The 24794-nt window shown below is 38.7% G+C and overlaps 1 protein-coding gene and 1 long non-coding RNA gene across 2 annotated transcripts in view; both read right to left on the reverse strand.

Moving 5' to 3' along the window:
- The window catches only part of LOC103031902 (uncharacterized), a 58951-nt gene that overhangs the window by 23051 nt on the left and 11106 nt on the right, over window positions 1-24794 (reverse strand). Inside the window, exons 4-24 of the mRNA XM_049469925.1 lie at window positions 13851-13963; window positions 13652-13758; window positions 13393-13569; window positions 11942-12147; window positions 7016-7116; window positions 6414-6541; window positions 6035-6160; window positions 5651-5844; window positions 5454-5548; window positions 5184-5314; window positions 4965-5089; window positions 4718-4835; window positions 4360-4572; window positions 3285-3455; window positions 2714-2851; window positions 2519-2568; window positions 1838-1970; window positions 1631-1713; window positions 1410-1536; window positions 1085-1275; window positions 254-344 (exon numbers count right to left, since the gene is read on the reverse strand). Of these exons, the coding sequence (XP_049325882.1) occupies window positions 254-344; window positions 1085-1275; window positions 1410-1536; window positions 1631-1713; window positions 1838-1970; window positions 2519-2568; window positions 2714-2851; window positions 3285-3455; window positions 4360-4572; window positions 4718-4835; window positions 4965-5089; window positions 5184-5314; window positions 5454-5548; window positions 5651-5844; window positions 6035-6160; window positions 6414-6541; window positions 7016-7116; window positions 11942-12147; window positions 13393-13569; window positions 13652-13758; window positions 13851-13963 (2818 nt within the window). The remainder of the gene's footprint in view (window positions 1-253; window positions 345-1084; window positions 1276-1409; window positions 1537-1630; window positions 1714-1837; window positions 1971-2518; window positions 2569-2713; window positions 2852-3284; window positions 3456-4359; window positions 4573-4717; window positions 4836-4964; window positions 5090-5183; window positions 5315-5453; window positions 5549-5650; window positions 5845-6034; window positions 6161-6413; window positions 6542-7015; window positions 7117-11941; window positions 12148-13392; window positions 13570-13651; window positions 13759-13850; window positions 13964-24794) is intronic.
- LOC125785773 (uncharacterized) lies at window positions 22655-23078 on the reverse strand. Its single transcript, XR_007428127.1, has 3 exons — window positions 23056-23078; window positions 22914-22938; window positions 22655-22828 (listed from the first exon to the last, which is right to left on the reverse strand). It is a non-coding gene; the product is annotated as an uncharacterized LOC125785773 (long non-coding RNA).

Consider the following 24794-nt stretch of genomic DNA (forward strand, 5'->3'; position numbering starts at 1 on the left):
TGAGACACCGACTTTTGGGTTTTCATTGGCTGTAAGCTTCATAATCCTCATCAATAAAATAAATAATCAGGTAAAATAGATCACTCTGTGTGTTATACATTTATATAATATATGAGTTTCACATTTTGAAACTAATTACTGAAATAAAGCAACTTTTCAATGATATTGTCTTCGTCTTATAATGGACTATGGAGTATGTATTTACTTATATAAAGTATATAAATGTATGTTTAGGAAAACTTAATTAACGTACAAAGCTAAACTTAGCCCAGAAGTCTTGTTTGAAATAGAGGGGGAGGATTCCCAGCTTTTGAAGGGTCTGCAGATTCCACGCTGATGGGTTACTGTGGAAAAACGTTCAGTGAGTCACCAGATGTCATCAAAACATTTTGACCGCTACATAAAAGGTCAAATCATATTATGGGATCTTTAAATGCTCAACCCTGAAAAATACAAAGTAAATTCTGACATCTTATTTTCAGTTACAAACCTCACTTATACCTCTGCATATATATATATATATATCCTTTGTGGTATTTTGAGTTATTGTTTTGCTCTTTTGTTCCTTTTGTTTTGTCTTACCTTGGAATGAATTTTGAAAGTGATTGTTCATTGCTAAAACATTACAGAAAACAGCATGACATGGACACAGCTGTATCTTGCCAGCTTAAAATATTATGATCAGAACACAACTTTTGGGGTCATGATAATCGAAATTAAGTCATGGTACTGTACTGCTTTGCACCTGCCACACCAGAACACTTGCCACTTCATACAGGAAGCATGGGTTTATTTTAAGCTGGACCTTAATAAAGACTCACGTTAAAGAAGGACACTAATTGGAGATTATAGGCCATTATGAGTGTGTCCGTATGCCATTCGGCTTATATAATGCTTCATCTTGATGCCAAGCTTTTTTTTGTTTGTTAGCATTATTTTTGACATGCAATACAAATCTAGATTGTTGATGTTAATATATGTAAATGTTTATGCCATACTTAAAGCAAGACTTGTTAAACAAAAACTTGAAAATGCTTTATACTCCAATATATCTCAATGCCATTATATTAAATGTCCTCCTCACCCATACTGAGTGTTTCCAGAGAATATCAGTGTCTGTATGGCGGTGACCTGAGCGTCAGAAAGATCTCCACAGTTCTTCAGATTCTCCAGGATGAGTGGATCAGAGTTCTGGATGTAGGATGGGTTCAGTGTGCAGATCATATTACCCAGAACCCCCACCTGATCCTTGCTCAGATTAAACCCAGATATACCCTGCAGGAACACAGATTGTATGAAAGTGAGACAGAGATAGAGAGTTAATGTATAGAGAGTGTTAGAAATAATATAATAATTATAGCTTGAATGCATGTCAATGAGAGTGAATCTGTAAATATGTAAAGATTTACCAGGCAGTTCTGAGCGTTGCTGAATAAGACGGACTGTTTGTTGAGAACGCTGGAAAGAACTGAGAAATCTGCTGAACCCAGAGCACTGAAGTACGACCTGCAGTTCACCTTTGGCACCTTATCATAACTATAATAAACAACATAAAAAATATGGCATAATGTAATTTACAGTTAATACAGATAATATTAAAATTAGCTGAGATTGCCTGTGGGATACACACCTGTAGTAGAGCAGCATGTCTGAAGGTACGTCAGTGAAGCTCAGAGTTGTGTCATATTTCACAGCGTTGTACATGCAGGTCAGCTACAACACACAACACCAACCATCACACCAATAAAAACTTAAGAATTTTTGCTCTAATCATCAAATAAGTAGTTGCCAAAATAGTTCCACCTAGAAGGAGATTTAACTTCACATTCATATTTACCTGGGACTCTTTCAGGACGACCTTTTTCCTGCCTGTCCGTGGTCTACAGGCTTTCACCAGTTGTTTGACCCTCCCAAGTGATAGAGTCTTAACTGAGCTACAGGTAAATCCTTGCAGTACAGACTCTGACAGCCTTCAGGGGGAGACACAAACATCATACAGAGACAATGACCAATAGTACACAAAATTATTGGATATAAGGTTTGAGAAAAGGCCATCCCATCCCCCATCAGTCCCAGAAAGAGTATTGTCAGCATATTTAATACAGGGAAATTATAGTTAGCTCAGGATTAAACTAATATACTAAATATCAGGTTAAGTATATATTCTGTAGACTATATCATCTGTTAAAAGGGAATCTAAAGGTGAGACAGAAATACCCAGATATTTTAGGTTAGCCAGGATTAGAGACAGTCAGGGATTGTATCAGCAGTCAAAGCCAGAGATAATGACGCTTCGGGACAATTATTTCAGTTCAGAGACATAGAAGGTAAACCAGGATTAGTAGAGATCAGGGGAACTGGAAAATGGTCAGGAATACTGAAGGGTTAGAGTTTATCTAGGTTATTCAGGAATAGTCAGAGACAGGGTCATTGGCAAGGCCAGAATGGGTCAGTATGAATAGAGTATCTTATATCTATGTTGTTATATCTATGTTATATCTGATTGTATTTAACTTACACTTCTGTATCAACTGTGGATTTAGAAACTGCTCCAAACAGCACAGTAGCCTGGTAAACAAACACAAACACAACAAACAGAATATAAACAGTCAGAGAGCTACATGATCAGGTAAATCAGGGATATTCAGAATCAGACTTGTGGTTTTTACAGGTTTAGTGGGCGGAGTGAACAGACAGATGAGTAATCTGTTACCTGCTGTTGACTCCAGCTCTTGTTATTGATCAGTGTAACATCAACAGATTTCAGGTTTGTCAGCAGCACTGGGGGAACATATGCTGCCAAAGCATCTGGAACATTCTGCACCACATTAGTCTTGTCCACAGAGATGATCTAGAACAATAAGGAGGAGAAGAACTAAAGGTTTAATTAACGTTTCCTTGTAATCAGGTTAATTAAGTTCTATCTAGGTAAAACATCTGCTGGTTTGAATATTAGACTATATGCTGTACCTTACGAAGAAAGTTTACTCACAAAGTGTACTGTGGCATATGAAAGCCTTTATTGGAAGCCCCAGTATTACATATAACACATAGGTATGTGCTAAAAAGTGAAGTTACATTCACAATGCAGCTGGTTGCCTAAATGACCACATGGCCGAACAGCAGGTATATCACTAGCCTTAGAGGAAGTCAATGGTTTGAACCTGGACTCTCCAGTACAGACATGATGTCAAGTCTTTCGGACTGCCCCCGCTCTCTGCACCTGTTGTTTCCAATTTCCAATTGTACCTTTTATTTGAGTTCGTGAATGTGTATGTGTCTACCTTGTATGTGAATATCGCTTGTAGTATCGCTGGTGTTGTCAGAATGTTGCTGATGAAGGTTGGATCTTGGGATGCAGTCAGAAGCTGATCGGCTGCAATGTTCTTGATGGTTGCAGAGGGAACGCCCCCGATAAGTGTTCCCAGAGTCAACAGAGAAGAGGTGCTGTTGATCTGTTAAGTAGTCAGAACAACATCCAATGATAAGTATCAGAATATATCAGAAATCACACTTATTACAATCTAAAGTGTAACAATGTAGGAAGATCAGTGGTGGTTTATAGCATATAGGTTATAGAATATCATCAATGCCATGTAAAAGTTGTGCATTTCCATTTTAGCCCTTTTTTGCCATCACCCATTTGCCTTCAACCAATCATGCTATGCTCCAACGCTCAGGGTCACCTGTGTTCTGAGGAAGTTATGGTTCACTATCATCTACATCCTGTATATAAGGCTGCAGTTTGTAAACAAATGTTGCAAGGTATTGTCGACTTTTCATTGCGTACTGAGCATTTATATATTGTATTTTCCTATTGGTCTCTCATTACAACCTAATTTTTCTGTTTATCGGTTTTGTCTTATGTCTTGCCCCTATTTGGATTTGATACATTGTTGGACTTTTGTTGGTCTTTTGGTAACGATCCTGGACTGTTTATACTACTACGGTTCCTGTAGCTGGTGAGAGTTTTGTTTGCCTGGCTTTTCTGGTTATTATATCTGGTTTTCTGCCTGTTAATAAACCAGTTTTTGCCTTTTACTTGGCTAGTGTCACTCCATCCAGTCTGGATTTACAAGTTAAGGGCATCTCCTTTCCTTCTCTTGTAAAGTTGATGGTTTAATGCAACAGTAACCTGTTCCTCCAAACAACAAGTACATTTTCAGATTAGGACAGACTCTATAAGCAGCATTTCCATGAAAGAATAATCTAATGATCAACTGGCAAACAGTGTAACTGCTGAATTATGTTCTTGAAGCAAATGTAAAGTTCTGGATGCTCAAGATAAGATACATTTACTTGATGTAAAGTATTAAAATAAATTAAAAATTACTCAAGTGTGCAGCAGTGTAAACTCACCTTGAATCCTGCATTAATGATGATTTTGATGAGGGCATTGGCCTGACCCTGGTTCCAGCCTGTGACGGTGCTGAGTGTAGGCAGAGTGCTGTTAATCACAGTGGGGGTCAGAGTGGATATCTGACCCTGTGTCAGACCAACACTCTGGTTTCCAAGTGTCTGGATGGTGGAGGTGGATATAGTGGGGAAGTTTGTGACTAGTGCTGCTGAGACCTGTGAGAAAAGAGAGAGAGGTAAGACAGAGAAAAAGACAAAAATATACTTATAAAAGTCATCTAATGGAATGACTAATGTATCTTTCTGGTTGACATTTCTTACAAAAGTTTATTACGTCTTTCTGAAGAGTTCAATTAAGTACCTCTGGATCAATTCCACTGCAGAACTTGTTGATGATCTCCAAAATGTTCTGACTGTTTATAGCTCCAAGAGACACAAAAGCTGATCCAGGAGCTCCACACAAAAGCCCAGCTGGCAACCTACCAAACGAAATACAGTAAATGGATGGTTAGAAGTATTAAAGATGTAGTGTGTTACCTGAGAGGGTTGAAAACAGGATTATGGATGTATAAAACAGAGCTGCAGTATTCAGTGTGTAGGTGTTTTACCTGAATAGGTCAATGGCGGGGTTCTGGATAAATAACTGGGAGCTGTAGTATTTGGTGACGTCGACTGAAATTGCTGAGTTGTTAAACAGCTGGAGATTCTGTGGGTTTTCCAGGAACACACCGATCTACAAAACACAATAAAACAACCTCAATGACCTGTGTGTTCATATTACCGCGATTACTAACACAAATAAAGATAAGAGGATGTGTGTTTGTTACCTTGTCCTCTGATACAAAGGACTGGAGGTCAGTGAGGGTGATGAAGGTGATGAAGAATCCAATGTTGTTAGAAAACCAGGCAGTGGAGTTCAGAAGGGGATCAGAGGGGTTATAACAGCGTGGAGATCCATCTACAAGATACAGATATGCTCACATACATAAACCACAGACACACGTTTATATATAAACTTAATAAATGTGTAGAGACTCCAGAGTACAGATGAACATACAGAGGGAGAGATAGAAAGAGATAAATGTAGCTGTGCTTACCACTGCTGTTCAGATAAGACTTTATAGAGCTGTAGACATCAGCTGGGGTGAAATCAGTGCCTGAGAAATTATAGTTGCTCCCCAGAACTGAAACCCTGATCAGAATAATAATAATAATATGTTATTTTTAGATCACAGAAAGATGTAATTCTTAACAATGATAGAATGATTTAACACCACACCAAACACAGACTCACAGTTTCCTGTAGGACAGGCAGGAGGCGCCGCTGAGTTGAGTGGAGTTGATGAGCTGAGAGGTGAGGAAGGGCAGGTACCGACCCAGTCTGACATTAAACCACTGATCCACCTCATCCTGAGACGAAGCACTGAGAGCACGAGACCAAACACATGCCAACGTCTGCCTGCCCACAGCTGCAGATACAACCGGCTCCTGCACAGAGATCCAGAGGGAGGAAAGAAGAGATAGAGAGAGGAATGGAGAGAACAGAGAGCTTTAAATATGGATTACTGCATTAAATACATCTGAAAGAGTCAAACTGAGGGAGAAACAGCAGGACAGAATGAAGGAAGAAGACTGAGAGTAAAGGTAGAGGGAGAAAGGGGGATGAACACAGGTGTACCTTCTCCAGGTACTGGTCAATACTGTTGTAGTTGTTGAGGAATGTGCAGAGATCTGACCCGTTACCCACTGTGTTCGTCCCATTCAGAAACTGGCTCAGTTCTCCTGGAGAGATGGATCCCAACAGCTACAGAACAGAGAGAAGAAACACAGTTACTATAGAGAGAGAGATAAACCAGCACTACTGGTCTGACTGGGTTACTCATGGACTGGTTAGTAACAGTACTACTGGTCTGACTGGGTTACTCATGGACTGGTTAGTAACAGTACTACTGGTCTGACTGGGTTACTCATGTACTGGATGGCTGTTGGCTGTATTAAAGACTGCATCATTGACTGTGTGACTGGCTTTAAGTCAGCAGGTTTAAAGTCAGCAGTACCTCTTTCTGTCGGTTGGCCGGGATGATGGACAGAACTCCACTCAGGTCAGGAAACCCAAAACTGAGGAAGAAGCTCTTGAGGAAGACAAAGAAGCTCCCGCCACTATAGCAACTCAGACCAAGTGATTCTATAGAGAGGAAAAAACAGGGAATTTTTTTTAGAAAACTCTAGAACTCATGTAGAGACAGCATTATTAAGTGAGGAAACAAGTCATTGGTTAAAAATTCTCGACAGGTTCATCATGGCATCTGTTTACTAATAAAGCTCCACCTTTCAACAATATGAACCAATCATCTTGCTGCTTCTGCCGCGAGTGGAGGAGGTTCAACATGCTAAAGGGGAACACCCTCCTCGATAAGGAAATCTGCACAAGTGCAGTACTTTTTGTGCATCATTGAAATCCAAATGCTACAAACTGTTCATACGGTTTTAACCAGATTTGTTCAGTGAATTAAAACTTGATTTGGAAACAGGAATTTGACCTTCAGTTTCCAGTATTTTGGTTTCTTCCTATTCAAAGAGATTAGAGGCTGGTCAAATGAAGCAATTCACTACATACAGTACACACTAACATACATCAAATGTAACCCAAAACACACACCTTTACCAGAGTTGTACTGAAGGTAGTCTTGTATGAAACTGAAGATCTGTCCAGACTGTGTGATTGAGAGGTCACTGTACACATTATTGAACCCTTTTACTCTGTAAGGAAATGAGAAAGCAGTAAGGGATTAGAAACATTACAGGAAATAACTGAACGATGAAACAAAACAAGTGTCTCACCAGGAGGGAAAGCATTAACCTAATTACTACAGTGCTTTAATAAATGTATAATGTTAGACTACCTGTTTCAACTATTTAGCTATTTAATGTATTTGCTTTTTCTTAGTGTTACCCTTTATATTAATCATAAGTCAAATAGTTCTTATAAAATATAACTATGTTTTAGTTACAATTTTGTACAACTAAAGTGTATTTTCCCATTACACAAAAAGTAAATAATCTAACATTAACATAATAATTAAACATATTAATGTCTGATTTAAATGTACATTCTTCACACCTACACATAATGCACATGTAAACACGTTATTCAAATATAATTTCAAATAACATCATTTTTAAAATGCATGTAGTTTGATCATCAATATATTGTATGCTAAAAAAAAAATTCTTAAGAATTATTAGCGTTAGCGTACCTTGCTAAAAATAATCCACATTAAATAGTGTAGCTAGTCACACATTTAATATAGAGGCTTTACTGTAATCATAAAATGACTTCAGAATTATTAATCCGGTATTTATCCCAGAAGCGCTGCTTTAATTATAATTTTATTATACATTCACCTAATAAAGTTATATTTTCCTCAGAAATGCACTCTAAAATAATCAAGCTAAAACCATGTTTTTAATATTTATTTTGTTTATAGTTTATATTTAATATTATAATATGTATCTACTTCATATTAGATCATCATATTTTCTTTCTTTGTGCTAAAATGAGTAAAACCTGTGATTTGAAGTGTGAGAGATTAAAAACAGCTCAGTCACTTTAGGAGCTGATTAGCGGGTTAACTTCTCTCCCTCAGTCTGAGGAGAAAGATAAAGAGAGAGGTATGTAGCTACAGCAGTGATATGTGATAATAAATACAGATTAAAACTTAAGTAATGTAAAGTGTTCATACAGAGCATCCTCTGCTTGTTAAAGTTATATTTCATCTTTTAAATCTGTGTATTTGGACTGTTTTAGGTAGCGCAGTTAGCCCACTCCTAGATTAGACTCCTTAGCTAGCTAGCTTGGCACATCATATTTACAGATATTAATTTTTTTTTTCTATATTATCTGAGGAATTTCTAAAATATAGCCAGCTAGCTCCATTTTCAAAGATTAAAGTTACCTTAAAATGCTTTATAGATAAACATTTAAAGACAATTGCTATAAACATGCTATTTATATCAAAAGATTACTTTACATTTATTAATCTAGTCACAATTTTTATCCCAGAAGCACTGATTTAATTATAATTGTATTATACATTCACCTCATAAAGTTATATTTTCCTCAGAAATGCAGAGTAATAGTACAACTCTGTTAGCTAGCTTAGCGTTAGCAAGCTCTTGCTAATATAGTCAAGCCAAGACATTGTTTTAATATTTATTTTATGTATGTTTTTGTATAATATATTATAAATCTGCTTCATATTAAATTATTATATATTCTTTCTTTGTGCTAAAACAAGTAAAACCATGAGATTAAAAACAGCTCAGTCACTTTAAGAGCTGATTAGCGGGATAGCTTCTCTCCCTCAGTCTGAGGAGAAAGCTAAAGAGAGAGGTATGTAGCTACAGCAGTGTTATGTGATATAAAATACAGATTAAGCCTTAAATAATATACAAAATGTTCATACAGAGCATCCCCTGCCTGTTAAAGTTATATTTTATCTTTTAAATCTATGTATTTGTACTGTTTGAGGCAGCGCAGTTGTAGAATAGACTCGTTAGCTAGCTAACTTGCTAGTTAGCTGAAGCTAGCTTGGTATAGCATATTTACAGATATCAAAATTTTTAAATAGTCTAGCTAGTCACACATTTACCTTAAATATACTGTTTTTATCTTAAAATTACTTCAGATTTATTAATTTAGTCACATGTTTGTCTCTGAAGTGCCGAATTAATCATACATTCACCTCATAAAGCTGTATTTTCTTCAGAAATGCAGAGTAATGGGTAATACAGCCCTGCTAACTAGCCTAGCATTAGTGAACTCTGTGCTAATACAGTCAAAACATAGTTTTTAATATTTATTTTATAATATATAAATCTGCTTCATGTTAAATTATTATATTTTCTTTTTTCTTAAAATGAGTAAAACTTGATGTGATTTGAAACATGAAATTAAAAACAGCTCAGTCACTTTAAGAGCTGATTAGCGGGTTAGCTTCTCTCCCTCAGTCTGATGAGAAAGCTAAAGAGAGAGGTATGTAGCTACAGCAGTGATATCTGATATAAAATACAGATAAAACCTTAAATAATGTAAAAAGTGTCCATATGGAGGATCCCCTGCCTGTTAAAGTTATATATTATTTTTGTGTATTTTAAATCTGTGTATTTGTACTGTTTTAGGTAGCAAAGTTAGCCCACTTGTACTTGCTACTTAGCTAAAGCTAGCTTGGAACAGCATATTTACAGATATTTAAAATATTTTCAAGGGATTTCTATAATATAGCTAGCTAGCTACCCTTTCAAAGATTAAAGTTACCTTAAAATGCTTCATAGATAAACATTTAAAGAAAATATTTGCTTATATTAACCCTGCTAAAGAAAAATCCACCTTAAATAGTCTAGCTTGTAACACATTTACCTTAAATATTCTAGTCTTATCATAAAGTTACTTCAGATTTATTAATCTAGTCACATGTTTGTCTATGAAGTGCCAATTGAATCATACATTTACCTCATAAAGCAATATTTTAATAATACAGCCCTGCTAACTAGCTTAGCGTTAGCGAATTTCTGTGGTAATACAGTCAAGCCAAGACATTGTTTTTAATATTAATTTTATAGAACATAAATGTGCTTTATATTAAATTATCATATATTCTGTCTTCATGATAAAACGAGTAAAATTTAATGTGATTTGAAACATGGGATTAAAAACAGCGCAGTCACTTTAAGAGCTGATTAGCAGGTTAGCTTTTCTAACCTGAGGAAAAAGCTAAAGAGAGAGGTACGTAGCTACAGCAGTAATATGTGATATAAATACAGATTAAGTGATAAATAACATTTTATTTTTTATTTTACATATTATCTATTTTAATACTGTGTGAGTCAGTCCAGTTAGTCAACATGTAGAACATGCTAGCTAACTAGCTAGCATGTTCACAGATTATACAGAGTATACAGATATTATTATTATTATTATTATTATTATTATTATTATTATTATTATTATTATTATTATTATTATACAATTATTTTGATTACTTTTTAAAATATTAAAGTCTCTGTAGATTTCTTCCTAAATGAACATTTACTAAAAATCCACATTCTAATTATAAATCTGTTTCAGAATCACTAGTTAAATCACATATTTATTCATGTATTTAATCAAGAGTTCATTCTCAGATCTCTTCAAGCCAGAGAGTGCATCATTGTATAACCATTGTGGAGGTTCTGGTAATTTTTGGATTTAAAAAAATTGTTTTAAATTGAAAATTCCTAAATGTATGCACTTATTGGAAATTCTTGGTATTAGTTTTGTGACTGAATATTTTCACTTTTTTTCATTCACATATGCACAGTAGCATAGCTGTACAATAGCTGTTTTGTCTAATTTAATTTATTGTCATTGCTTAGTAGTTTTTGCTGTAATTTCTGTAAAATAAAGAATCAGTGATGAGAAAATAAAGGATCAGTGATATATATATATCATAATTTGCATTTATCTTATTTAGCACTGACAATAATACAGCACTTGAACTTAGTTTTGGTTTGGGATGTGGTCCCTACTAATTCCTAATTCCTGAGTTATTGCAGATGTTTTATTGTTGTTATTATTATTACTCTAATGTTTTTTTTTCTGTTACTTTACTAAATAATCTAGATTTGGTAACAGAATAAAAAGTAATAATCATATTTATTTAGTTATTATGTTATTTAGTTATTTGTGTGGAGAATGCATTCTGAGAAAGTAATGATACAGCAATTTTACAATTTATATTATTATTAATTGGTATGCGGTTTAACTGATGTAAGATTAAATACAGATCAATGATGATTAAAGCAATACTGTGATTTTCAGGACTGGCTGGGTGAGACTGTTCTGAGTACTGGGAGAAAGCTGAAGCTATGGGTTCTGGAATGGGCTCAGCAGGACCCTGTGCAGTAGAGCTGAGAGTGCTGTAGGTAAGTACGCTACAGTGGGGGTTAATTATATGCTAATTCTGTCAGCTTGCGTTACAATGCTTATTCGTTTTTAAATTAACGTCTTAGAAATTCGTCTTATGGATGAATTATGTTTCAAATTTTAAAGATAGTGATATTGCAACATTGTGTCAACGTCTTTATGATCCTTATGAACATGATCTAAATTATAGATCATGTTCTCCTTTTGTTTTACATTCTACACTCTTAAAAAGTGGTTTTAAGTTGATGTTACTATATATTAAACCATCAACACTCAAAAATGAATCTGCAGCTAACCAGCTTCTTCAGATTCACGCACAGGTAAACAAATTCAAAGTCTGATCACAAACTTTACTTTCTAGTTTGTTGTTGTTTGTGTTGTTTAACACATATATTAAGATATTTAAAGGGGTCATATGATCAAAAATGTAACTATACAGTGGGGAAGTATTATGAAACGTTAAATAGAGTTGTGTTAATCCACACATAGGCCTATAACCCAAATTTTCTATAGAATTTCTCTAATAATCTCAATTACATATTACACCCATCTCAGTTTTAGCACTTGTTAACATGTTCAAGTTCGAAAAATATTGTGAATTCTTCCAAAATTTGAGCTCACATTTCTCGATAGGAGTCGCAGCTGATGTTCTTGGGGATGACTGAAAGGGTGTTTGTCCCAATCCTAGGAAGAAATATAAGGAGATAGCTCTGGAACCACAGGGTAAAGTCCTGTTGAGTGAAGGTCTGGAAGCGGGGCACCAGAGCATCCATTGTCAAATTCAGAATTGTATCTGACACTGCTTGAGGAAGGCTAGTAAGATTCATCTAAAACAAAAAAGAAATAAAAATAGATTAGAGGTGGATGTAGATATTGAGAAAATATATTCCAGTTATTATGAGCAATATGATTTTATTTTCTATTTATATGTGCAAGTTAAAGCTAAAAGAAACAATGCACCCATTATCAAAAAAAAATTGGCACCCAGAAGAAATCAAACAACTAGCATGGGTATAGGTAGGTTTGATACTTAAGACATGTAATTATTTTTTAAATCATTCTTTGCCGTAAATGAGATGTAAGCAAGGTGGGGCTGATCTCTGTACCTAACTGCATTTACTTGTATTAGTAACATCCTATGCATGTAAAGTATAAAGCCTCACAGACAAGTTTGAAAGAGTTTGAGAGGGGTGATACCGTAGGGTACTCCAGGAAATGGGATGGTCTTAGCGATATTCTGCACGCCATAACAGTTGTATAGATATTACTATAGGACATTATAGGAAATTATGTTGTCGGCTAGCAGTGGATAGAAGAAAGCACACATCATCAATATGAAGGATTTGGGAAAATCCCCTACACGAAGCAGAAAGAGCGATCCAACGAATTTACTGACAAGGAGGTAGTGATCCAACATCTAGGTTGTGGACATTTAGCAAACAGAAAGCTGCACGATGCAGGACTACATCGGCACAGACCACTGACCACCCTTAACTCCACATTAATGGCATTCCAGACTGTCATGGACGGATCTTTAGTTATGGGTTCTGCTTTTGTCTTGGTGGAGACAACCAACAAATCCATGTGTGGAGGAACCATGTTAAGCACCAAGATAAATAGTTTATTGTCACGCATCGACAGATTATGCAAAAGGCATGGTGTCATGATGTGGGGAGCAGTTTCATTTAATTTCTCAATTTCTTACGCAAAATTATCTTCTGACAACCCAAAGTTAATGAGGTCCTGCAAATAGTTTATTTTCTGACAGCACAATCAGATGCCTTAAAACAGCAAGATAATGCTCGACTGAAAACTTTTGCAATCTCAAAAGTTTGCATTGATGACACCGATGCTTTGGCAAGGTACATCACAAGAGCTATCTCTGACTGAAAATATATATGTGGTTCTATAAATATTGCCCATAGCAGTTTTTTGTAATTATTTATTGTTCCCAGTAAGCTGTAAGTTCCCTCCAAGTAGCCATGCAAGTTGACACTTAATTCTGGGTGAAACTATGTTTGACGATGAGTGTACTCATGCTAGAACATACAATTAGCAAAGCAAACCTTTACCTTTTTGGTGACGTTGACAAAAGTCTCAAAGAACATATCGAGCTGCTCCTCTCCTGACGATGACAAAACTTCAATCATCACCTCCGTTACCAACGTCTCATTCTCTAGAGCCCCACTGGTTGGATCAAGAATCAGCTCTGCTTTCTGTGCTGGAGAAAGGGATTCCAGAACTGCCACCTAGTAAAAACAATTGATTATTGTTATTATTTATTTATTTTGTTAAATACAAACATGTGGAAAAAAATTTAAACTACAATACCGAGGAAATGTTGAGTTCTTTAAGATCTGAGTAGTCTGCTATTGTAGAGAACGAACCCAAGTTGACAGTCAACCACTGAGAGTCATTGTGAATACTTCTTCTGCAAACTAAAAATTAACAATGGAAGAAAAGTGTTAAATCATCAGGTTAAAATATCTCAAAAATGTTGACTGAAAATCAATACAAATATGGTATGTACTTGGTGTGTTGAGCTTTTCAGCAAAATCCTTCAGGAAATTGAATAAAACTTTAGTTATTTCCTCCCTCCTGCTGGCAGTCATTTTAAAGAACACCTTGCTCATTCCTGAAACACTGCAAGAAATGTATCAAAGACATTGACTTGTGATTTTGTGACTTTTTAACGGATGGTCAAATTCATTCACATTTATATGTGCAATGTATTTAGTACATACATAGAAGAATGGATCAGAACAGAGAATTGCAGTTTTGGAACCATAAACTTACATTACTCGGTAGTTGGTGCAGTTGGTGTGGTTGATGGCCACCGCTAGCATCTCAGCAGTGAAACTGGGAAGGATAGGGACTAGCTTGACATCAAACCAGTCTATCCAGTCAGAGGTCTCAAACTCTGGGAATTCTGTGCTGATGATCTGGAAGGTTAGATTCATCATCACATCTCTCACAGCAGGAATTATTTGGTCGACCTGCAGAGAAACCACGCAAGAGGCCGGAATTGAATCTCAAGCCAGTGTCTTTCCTCAAATCACAGATACCACCCCACTGCAAGTGTAGTTGTGTAGGGATTTTATACAGTTTGAGCCTGTCACTTACCTTACGATCAGTGAGGGCTGTGAGAAACTCATCCAGGTTCCCGAAAGCATCGCCATTGTCTAGTCGGTTGAACACTTGGTCGATTTGACTTGTGCTGTTCAGTGCTCCAGAAGTCAGAGTGAGTTCAGCTGCTTGGCTAGGGGTCAGCAGATCCAAAGATTCGAACTGTAAAACGCCAGAATGACCAGCCGTTACTACCCGTGCCTGATAGGCGACATCATACCCCCAAAAAACGCACAACTGGTGCAAGTTTGATGTCACTTACGGTGGACAAATTTGCATATAGATCTGTGAGCTCTGTCAAAGTGGCATAGTTGAGGAACTCTCCAAAGTTCTTTTGTAACCAGTCTTTGCTGTCAGAAGCACTGGAAACACACCCAGGATCTACAATGAACGCAAAAAGCAAAGGGATTGAAAACAGAACTTTGGAAAGAGATCTTGTTTTATTGCATTTTGTTGTCAAGGAGGGCAAAATGTCTCTTTGTACCTGAAAGGTCATCTCTTGAGAGGAAGGGATAGATGAAATAATTAAAGACGGCCCATTTTTGATGCTCTTTCATGAGTTGATCTTGCCCGCTAAATGCCTTCACCCTAAGTTGGATAAGAAGAGATCAGATCTTAGTGTGGATTCTACGCTTTTTCTTAACAAACTGCATTCCATAAATCCCTGCTGTGCTGTCCTAAAATTCTGCTCTCCATACTTACACAACTTGGTAGGACCGACAGCTGAAGTTCTTAGAACTGAGACAGGAGAGGAAGTTTGTGGACACTGTTGACAAAAATGGTCTGAGCCTAATCTGGAACCACTTGTTGATGAAGGCAGCATCCGTAAGCTGTGCCTCACTGAAGTTGTTGAGTTTTACCTCACCGACGGCATCAAGAACATACGGTTGAGACAGACTGATGTTCAGATTCTGTAAGAGAAAGTGGACGTTGGAATATACAATTCCAAACCAATGTTACAGTTTTGTTAAGCTGCCACTAAGTGTTACCTACCATTTCGGAGAAAGTGTCTAGGGCTTCATCCAGAGATGCTTCAAACTTTTGGAAGAAAAGCTTCCAAACTGTCGTGTTGTAGTCCAATTTGCTGGCGAGCTGACATGTCAGCACTGTGACAAGGTCACTGGAGGACAGAGCTTCATCCTAAAAAAAACAAACAAACATAATTACTGGTTCAAAAAAGTCCATTTTAAATGGTTACGTAAATGACAACATGCTGCATAAGGAGAGGATTGCCAAGAGGCATTTTGCAACGGGTTCTTAGAGGCCTTACTGATGAACAGATGTATTGAGAGATGCTGATGTTGCAGAGTTTTTCAGAGACATTTCCAAAAGAGGCTTGAGTCTGTGGTGGAAGACTGTGGAGGATAAAATTCTATTATATCACCTGTAATACTTCTCAGAGTTCTACAATTTTAATTCGTTATAAGCACAAAGACTTACCCGCCTACTTCTTGACAAAAATTATCTGCGAAAAGAAAGGAAATTCATCATAAAAATGATCATCAGCCTACTCAAATGTATGTTTGCAACACGTGATCTGGAAGTTTAGAATTATTAAGAAAGCACATGCTTTATCTCTTACCATCTACAACTGTCTCCTTGCACTAAAGGAAAACAAGTGATGAGAAAGCATATTAGCCAGTGGTAATAGTTTTCATGTACATTCATAAAACAATGCAGTTCCTTACAGAGGACTACTTACCACTCCTACAGGGAAGGGAGCCGTGCAATCTAGAGAAGACGAAGGGAAAATTTTGCATTTATTCTACGGTAATGGGCAAGCTAAATCCACCATTGTGTGTTTTTGGAATTTGTGTCCCTTGCATACCTTGTGGCAAAGTTAGGCTCAGTAATTCTCTGCTCAATCTGAGTCCCTCTTCCAGGTCAAGTGGAAGAACTGCCAGACTCATGTCCATGCCCCTCAAACTGTGTAAAACAGAAAACATTCTGTTACCCCATTTTTATTCCCAATTCTATGAGCCAGTACATGTTCCATAAGTAATCCAAGTTAACTAAAGAGAATCAGTCACTCACATTGCCTTATAGGAATCACAGCTGAGGTTTCTGGGGATCAGGTTAAGCCAGCTGGGTTGGAAACTGGCCAGAAGAACTATGAGATACTCTTGGAACCACAACTTAAACTGACTTGGCTGGAAGACGTCAAATTCGGGAGCCAGAGCAGTCAAAGTCAGGTTCAGGATCGTGTCTCTCACAGCTTCGTTTTCAATGAAGTCGATTTGTTTCTAGAAAAGAAGAAAATAACAGGTTTAAATCTACTGTAGAAATTTTATTGCTCCACTGTAATTTCCACAAAGTTTGCTTTGTTGGGTGATGCCACATGTACTTTTTACAGAAGAACAGCTTACCTCTTCGGTGATGTTGACAAACATCTCAAAGAACACATTCAGCTGCTCCTCTGCCGAAGATGACAGCATTCCGATCATCACTTCCTTCACCAATGTCTCATTCTCTAGAGCCCCACCAGATGGGTCCAGTATCAGTTGTGCTTTCTGTTCTGGAGAAAGGGAGTCGATGACTGCCACCTAAGAGAAATAAAAAAGGAATTGGCTGTGAATATGAGTCGTATTCCTGCAGTTCCCCTGCTGTGATTGGACCTAAAACAGAAATCTAAATTGATGGACAATAGCTCTACGAGTCTTGAACGTTAGAACAGGAAACGATAGTGTTACCCCAGAGATGTTCAGGTCTTTGAGGTCGGAGTAGTTTGCCATTTTCCAGAACTGACCCAAGTTGGTTTTCAGCCATTCTGCATCACCGTGGATATCCTTGCTGCAAACTGTTTGAACACAGAACAGCAGAAAAAGAAAACGGTACAGGTCCCGTCATATTATGAGGCCGCTGTATCTGAGAAACAATGACTGCAAAACATGCTGCAAACACATGCCTGGAAGCAGCTGTGTACGAAGGGGCATGTACCTGGTGTGTTGACCTCTGCAGCAGAATCCTTCAGGAAACTGACTAAAACCTCTGTTATTTCCTCCCTCCTGCTGGCAGTCATTTCAAAGAAGACGTGGCTCATTCCTGAAACACTGCAAGAAGAGAACATTATATCTGATAAGAAATTGACTTGGTATTTGCCAATGGCAACAGTTGATTTCTAGGCTGCAAGGGCAGTAAGTTGGACAGCAACGGAGAATTGCAATTTTGCAACCATAAACTTACATTACTCGGTAGTTGGTGCAGTTGGTGTGGTTGATGGCCACCGCTAGCATCTCAGCAGTGAAACTGGGAAGGATAGGGACTAGCTTGACATCAAACCAGTCTATCCAGTCAGAGGTCTCAAACTCTGGGAATTCTGTGCTGATGATCTGGAAGGTTCGATTCATCATCACATCTCTCACAACAGGGATTATTTGGTCGACCTGCAGAGAAACCACGCAAGAGGCGGGAATTGAATCTCAAGCCAGTGTCTTTCCTCAAATCACAGATACCACCCCACTGCAAGTGTAGTTGTGTAGGGATTTTATACAGTTTGAGCCTGTCACTTACCTTACGATCAGTGAGGGCTGTGAGAAACTCATCCAGGTTCCCAAAAGCATCGCCATTGTCTAGTCGGTTGAACACTTGGTCGATTTGTCTTGTGCTGTTCAGTGCTCCAGAAGTCAGAGTGAGTTCAGCTGCTTGGCTAGGGGTCAGCAGATCCAAAGATTCGAACTGTAAAACACCAGAATGACCAGCCGTTACTACCCGTGCCTGATGGGCGACATCATACCCCCCAAAAAACGCACAACTGGTGCAAGTTTGATGTCACTTACGGTGGACAAATTTGCATATAGATCTGTGAGCTCTGTCAAGGTGGCATAGTTGAGGAACTCTCCAAAGTTCTTTTGTAACCAGTCTTTGCTGTCAGAAGCACTGGAAACACACCCAGGATCTACAATGAATGCAAAAAGCAAAGGGATTGAAAACAGAACTTTGGAAAGAGATCTTGTTTTATTGCATTTTGTTGTCAAGGAGGGCAAAATGTCTCTTTGTACCTGAAAGGTCATCTCTTGAGAGGAAGGGATAGATGAAATAATTAAAGACGGCCCATTTCTGATGCTCTTTCATGAGTTGATCTTGCCCGCTAAATGCCTTCACCCTAAGTTGGATAAGAAGAGATCAGACCTTACTGTGGATTCTACGCTTTTTCTTAACAAACTGCATTCCATAAATCCCTGCTGTGCTGTCCTAAAGTTCTGCTCTCCATACTTACACAACTTGGTAGGACCGACAGCTGAAGTTCTTAGAACTGAGACAGGAGAGGAAGTTTGTGGACACTGTTGACAAAAATGGTCTGAGCCTAATCTGGAACCACTTGTTGATGAAGGCAGCATCCGTAAGCTGTGCCTCACTGAAGTTGTTGAGTTTTACCTCACTGACGGCATCAAGAACATACGGTTGAGACAGACTGATGTTCAGATTCTGTAAGAGAAAGTGGACGTTGGAATATACAATTCCAAACCAATGTTACAGTTTTGTTAAGCTGCCACTAAGTGTTACCTACCATTTCGGAGAAAGTGTCTAGGGCTTCATCCAGAGATGCTTCAAACTTTTGGAAGAAAAGCTTCCAAACTGTCGTGTTGTAGTCCAATTTGCTGGCGAGCTGACATGTCAGCACTGTGACAAGGTCACTGGAGGACAGAGCTTCATCCTAAAAAAACAAACAAACATAATTACCGGTTCAAAAAAGTCCATTTTAAATGGTTACGTAAATGACAACATGCAGCATAAGGAGAGGATTGCCAAGAGGAATTTTGCAACGGGTTCTTAGAGGCCTTACTGATGAACAGATGTATTGAGAGATGCTGATGTTGCAGAGTTTTTCAGAGACATTTCCAAAAGAGGCTTGAGTCTGTGGTGGAAGACTGTGGAGGATAAAATTCTATTATATCACCTGTAATACTTCTCAGAGTTCTACAATTTTAATTCGTTATAAGCACAAAGACTTACCCGCCTACTTCTTGACAAAAATTATCTGCGAAAAGAAAGGAAATTCATCATAAAAATGATCATCAGCCTACTCAAATGTATGTTTGCAACACGTGATCTGGAAGTTTAGAATTATTAAGAAAGCACATGCTTTATCTCTTACCATCTACAACTGTCTCCTTGCACTAAAGGAAAACAAGTGATGAGAAAGCATGTTAGCCAGTGGTAATAGTTTTCATGTACATTCATAAAACAATGCAGTTCCTTACAGAGGACTACTTACCACTCGTACGGGGAAGGGAGCCGTGCAATCTAGAGAAGACGAAGGGAAAATTTTGCATTTATTCTACGGTAATGGGCAAGCTAAATCCACCATTGTGTGTTTTTGGAATTTGTGTCCCTTGCATACCTTGTGGCAAAATTAGTCTCAGTAATTCTCTGCTCAATCTGAGTCCCTCTTCCAGGTCAAGTGGAAGAACTGCGAGACTCATGTCCATGCCCCTCAAACTGTGTAAAACAGAAAACATTCTGTTACCCCATTTTTATTCCCAATTCTATGAGCCAGTACATGTTCCATAAGTAATCCAAGTTAACTAAACAGAATCAGTCACTCACATTGCCTTATAGGAATCACAGCTGAGGTTTCTGGGGATCAGGTCAAGCCAGCTGGGTTGGAAACTGGCCAGAAGAACTACGAGATACTCTTGGAACCACAACATAAACTGACTTGGCTGGAAGACGTCAAATTCGGGAGCCAGAGCAGTCAAAGTCAGGTTCAGGATCGTGTCTCTCACAGCTTCGTTTTCAATGAAGTCGATTTGTTTCTAGAAAAGAAGAAAATAACAGGTTTAAATCTACTGTAAAAATTGTATTGCTCCACTGCAATTTCCACAAAGTTTGCTTTGTTGGGTGATGCCACATGTACTTTTTACAGAAGAACAGCTTACTTCTTCGGTGATGTTGACAAACATCTCAAAGAACACATTCAGCTGCTCCTCTGCCGAAGATGACAGCATTCCGATCATCACTTCCTTCACCAATGTCTCATTCTCTAGAGCCCCACCAGATGGGTCCAGTATCAGTTGTGCTTTCTGTTCTGGAGAAAGGGAGTCGATGACTGCCACCTAAGAGAAATAAAAAAGGAATTGGCTGTGAATATGAGTCGTATTCCTGCAGTTTCCCTGCTGTGATTGGAACTAAAACAGAAATCTAAATTGATGGACAATAGCTCTACGAGTCTTGAACGTTAGAACAAGAAACGATAGTGTTACCCCAGAGATGTTCAGGTCTTTGAGGTCGGAGTAGTGTGCCATTTTCCAGAACTGACCCAAGTTGGTTTTCAGCCATTCTGCATCACCGTGGATATCCTTGCTGCAAACTGTTTGAACACAGAACAGCAGAAAAAGAAAACGGTACAGGTCCCGTCATATTATGAGGCCGCTGTATCTGAGAAACAATGACTGCAAAACATGCTGCAAACACATGCCTGGAAGCAGCTGTGTACGAAGGGGCATGTACCTGGTGTGTTGACCTCTGCAGCAGAATCCTTCAGGAAACTGACTAAAACCTCTGTTATTTCCTCCCTCCTGCTGGCAGTCATTTCAAAGAAGACGTGGCTCATTCCTGAAACACTGCAAGAAGAGAACATTATATCTGATAAGAAATTGACTTGGTATTTGCCAATGGCAACAGTTGATTTCTAGGCTGCAAGGGCAGTAAGTTGGACAGCAACGGAGAATTGCAGTTTTGCAACCATAAACTTACATTACTCGGTAGTTGGTGCAGTTGGTGTGGTTGATGGCCACCGCTAGCATCTCAGCAGTGAAACTGGGAAGGATAGGGACTAGCTTGACATCAAACCAGTCTATCCAGTCAGAGGTCTCAAACTCTGGGAATTCTGTGCTGATGATCTGGAAGGTTCGATTCATCATCACATCTCTCACAACAGGGATTATTTGGTCGACCTGCAGAGAAACCACGCAAGAGGCCGGAATTGAATCTCAAGCCAGTGTCTTTCCTCAAATCACAGATACCACCCCACTGCAAGTGTAGTTGTGTAGGGATTTTATACAGTTTGAGCCTGTCACTTACCTTACGATCAGTGAGGGCTGTGAGAAACTCATCCAGGTTCCCAAAAGCATCGCCATTGTCTAGTCGGTTGAACACTTGGTCGATTTGTCTTGTGCTGTTCAGTGCTCCAGAAGTCAGAGTGAGTTCAGCTGCTTGGCTAGGGGTCAGCAGATCCAAAGATTCGAACTGTAAAACACCAGAATGACCAGCCGTTACTACCCGTGCCTGATGGGCGACATCATACCCCCCAAAAAACGCACAACTGGTGCAAGTTTGATGTCACTTACGGTGGACAAATTTGCATATAGATCTGTGAGCTCTGTCAAGGTGGCATAGTTGAGGAACTCTCCAAAGTTCTTTTGTAACCAGTCTTTGCTGTCAGAAGCACTGGAAACACACCCAGGATCTACAATGAATGCAAAAAGCAAAGGGATTGAAAACAGAACTTTGGAAAGAGATCTTGTTTTATTGCATTTTGTTGTCAAGGAGGGCAAAATGTCTCTTTGTACCTGAAAGGTCATCTCTTGAGAGGAAGGGATAGATGAAATAATTAAAGACGGCCCATTTCTGATGCTCTTTCATGAGTTGATCTTGCCCGCTAAATGCCTTCACCCTAAGTTGGATAAGAAGAGATCAGACCTTACTGTGGATTCTACGCTTTTTCTTAACAAACTGCATTCCATAAATCCCTGCTGTGCTGTCCTAAAGTTCTGCTCTCCATACTTACACAACTTGGTAGGACCGACAGCTGAAGTTCTTAGAACTGAGACAGGAGAGGAGGTTTGTGGACACTGTTGACAAAAATGGTCTGAGCCTAATCTGGAACCACTTGTTGATGAAGGCAGCATCCGTAAGCTGTGCCTCACTGAAGTTGTTGAGTTTTACCTCACCGACGGCATCAAGAACATACGGTTGAGACAGACTGATGTTCAGAGTCTGTAAGAGAAAGTGGACGTTGGAATATACAATTCCAAACCAATGTTACAGTTTTGTTAAGCTGCCACTAAGTGTTACCTACCATTTCGGAGAAAGTGTCTAGGGCTTCATCCAGAGATGCTTCAAACTTTTGGAAGAAAAGCTTCCAAACTGTCGTGTTGTAGTCCAATTTGCTGGCGAGCTGACATGTCAGCACTGTGACAAGGTCACTGGAGGACAGAGCTTCATCCTAAAAAAAACAAACAAACTTAATTACCGGTTCAAAAAAGTCAATTTTAAATGGTTACGTAAATGACAACATGCTGCATAAGGAGAGGATTGCCAAGAGGAATTTTGCAACGGGTTCTTAGAGGCCTTACTGATGAACAGATGTATTGAGAGATGCTGATGTTGCAGAGTTTTTCAGAGACATTTCCAAAAGAGGCTTCAGTCTGTGGTGGAAGACTGTGGAGGATAAAATTCTATTATATCACCTGTAATACTTCTCAGAGTTCTACAATTTTAATTCTTTATCAGCACAAAGACTTACCCGCCTACTTCTTGACAAAAATTATCTGCGAAAAGAAAGGAAATTTATCATAAAAATGATCATCAGCCTACTCAAATGTATGTTTGCAACACGTGATCTGGAAGTTTAGAATTATTAAGAAAGCACATGCTTCATCTCTTACCATATACAACTGTCTCCTTGCACTAAAGGAAAACAAGTGATAAGAAAGCATGTTAGCCAGTGGTAATAGTTTTCATGTACATTCATAAAACAATGCAGTTCCTTACAGAGGACTACTTACCACTCCTACGGGGAAGGGAGCCGTGCAATCTAGAGAAGACGAAAGGAAAATTTTGCGTTTATTCTATGGTAATGGGCAAGCTAAATCCACCATTGTGTGTTTTTGGAATTTGTGTCCCTTGCATACCTTGTGGCAAAATTAGGCTCAGTAATTCTCTGCTCAATCTGAGTCCCTCTTCCAGGTCAAGTGGAAGAACTGCCAGACTCATGTCCATGCCCCTCAAACTGTGTAAAACAGAAAACATTCTGTTACCCCATTTTTATTCCCAATTCTATGAGCCAGTACATGTTCCATAAGTAATCCAAGTTAACTAAACAGAATCAGTCACTCACATTGCCTTATAGGAATCACAGCTGAGGTTTCTGGGGATCAGGTCAAGCCAGCTGGGTTGGAAACTGGCCAGAAGAACTACGAGATACTCTTGGAACCACAACTTAAACTGACTTGGCTGGAAGACGTCAAATTCGGGAGCCAGAGCAGTCAAAGTCAGGTTCAGGATCGTGTCTCTCACAGCTTCGTTTTCAATGAAGTCGATTTGTTTCTAGAAAAGAAGAAAATAACAGGTTTAAATCTACTGTAGAAATTGTATTGCTCCACTGTAATTTCCACAAAGTTTGCTTTGTTGGGTGATGCCACATGTACTTTTTACAGAAGAACAGCTTACCTCTTCGGTGATGTTGACAAACATCTCAAAGAACACATTCAGCTGCTCCTCTGCCGAAGATGACAGCATTCCGATCATCACTTCCTTCACCAATGTCTCATTCTCTAGAGCCCCACCAGATGGGTCCAGTATCAGTTGTGCTTTCTGTTCTGGAGAAAGGGAGTCGATGACTGCCACCTAAGAGAAATAAAAAAGGAATTAGCTGTGAATATGAGTCGTATTCCTGCAGTTTCCCTGCTGTGATTGGACCTAAAACAGAAATCTAAATTGATGGACAATAGCTCTACGAGTCTTGAACGTTAGAACAAGAAACGATAGTGTTACCCCAGAGATGTTCAGGTCTTTGAGGTCGGAGTAGTTTGCCATTTTCCAGAACTGACCCAAGTTGGTTTTCAGCCATTCTGCATCACCGTGGATATCCTTGCTGCAAACTGTTTGAACACAGAACAGCAGAAAAAGAAAACGGTACAGGTCCCGTCATATTATGAGGCCGCTGTATCTGAGAAACAATGACTGCAAAACATGCTGCAAACACATGCCTGGAAGCAGCTGTGTACGAAGGGGCATGTACCTGGTGTGTTGACCTCTGCAGCAGAATCCTTCAGGAAACTGACTAAAACCTCTGTTATTTCCTCCCTCCTGCTGGCAGTCATTTCAAAGAAGACGTGGCTCATTCCTGAAACACTGCAAGAAGAGAACATTATATCTGATAAGAAATTGACTTGGTATTTGCCAATGGCAACAGTTGATTTCTAGGCTGCAAGGGCAGTAAGTTGGACAGCAACGGAGAATTGCAATTTTGGAACCATAAACTTACATTACTCGGTAGTTGGTGCAGTTGGTGTGGTTGATGGCCACCGCTAGCATCTCAGCAGTGAAACTGGGAAGGATAGGGACTAGCTTGACATCAAACCAGTCTATCCAGTCAGAGGTCTCAAACTCTTGGAATTCTGTG

The sequence above is a fragment of the Astyanax mexicanus genome, chromosome 21 (genome assembly GCF_023375975.1).
Source record: "Astyanax mexicanus isolate ESR-SI-001 chromosome 21, AstMex3_surface, whole genome shotgun sequence".
In the NCBI taxonomy this organism is placed as follows: Eukaryota; Metazoa; Chordata; class Actinopteri; order Characiformes; family Acestrorhamphidae; genus Astyanax; species Astyanax mexicanus.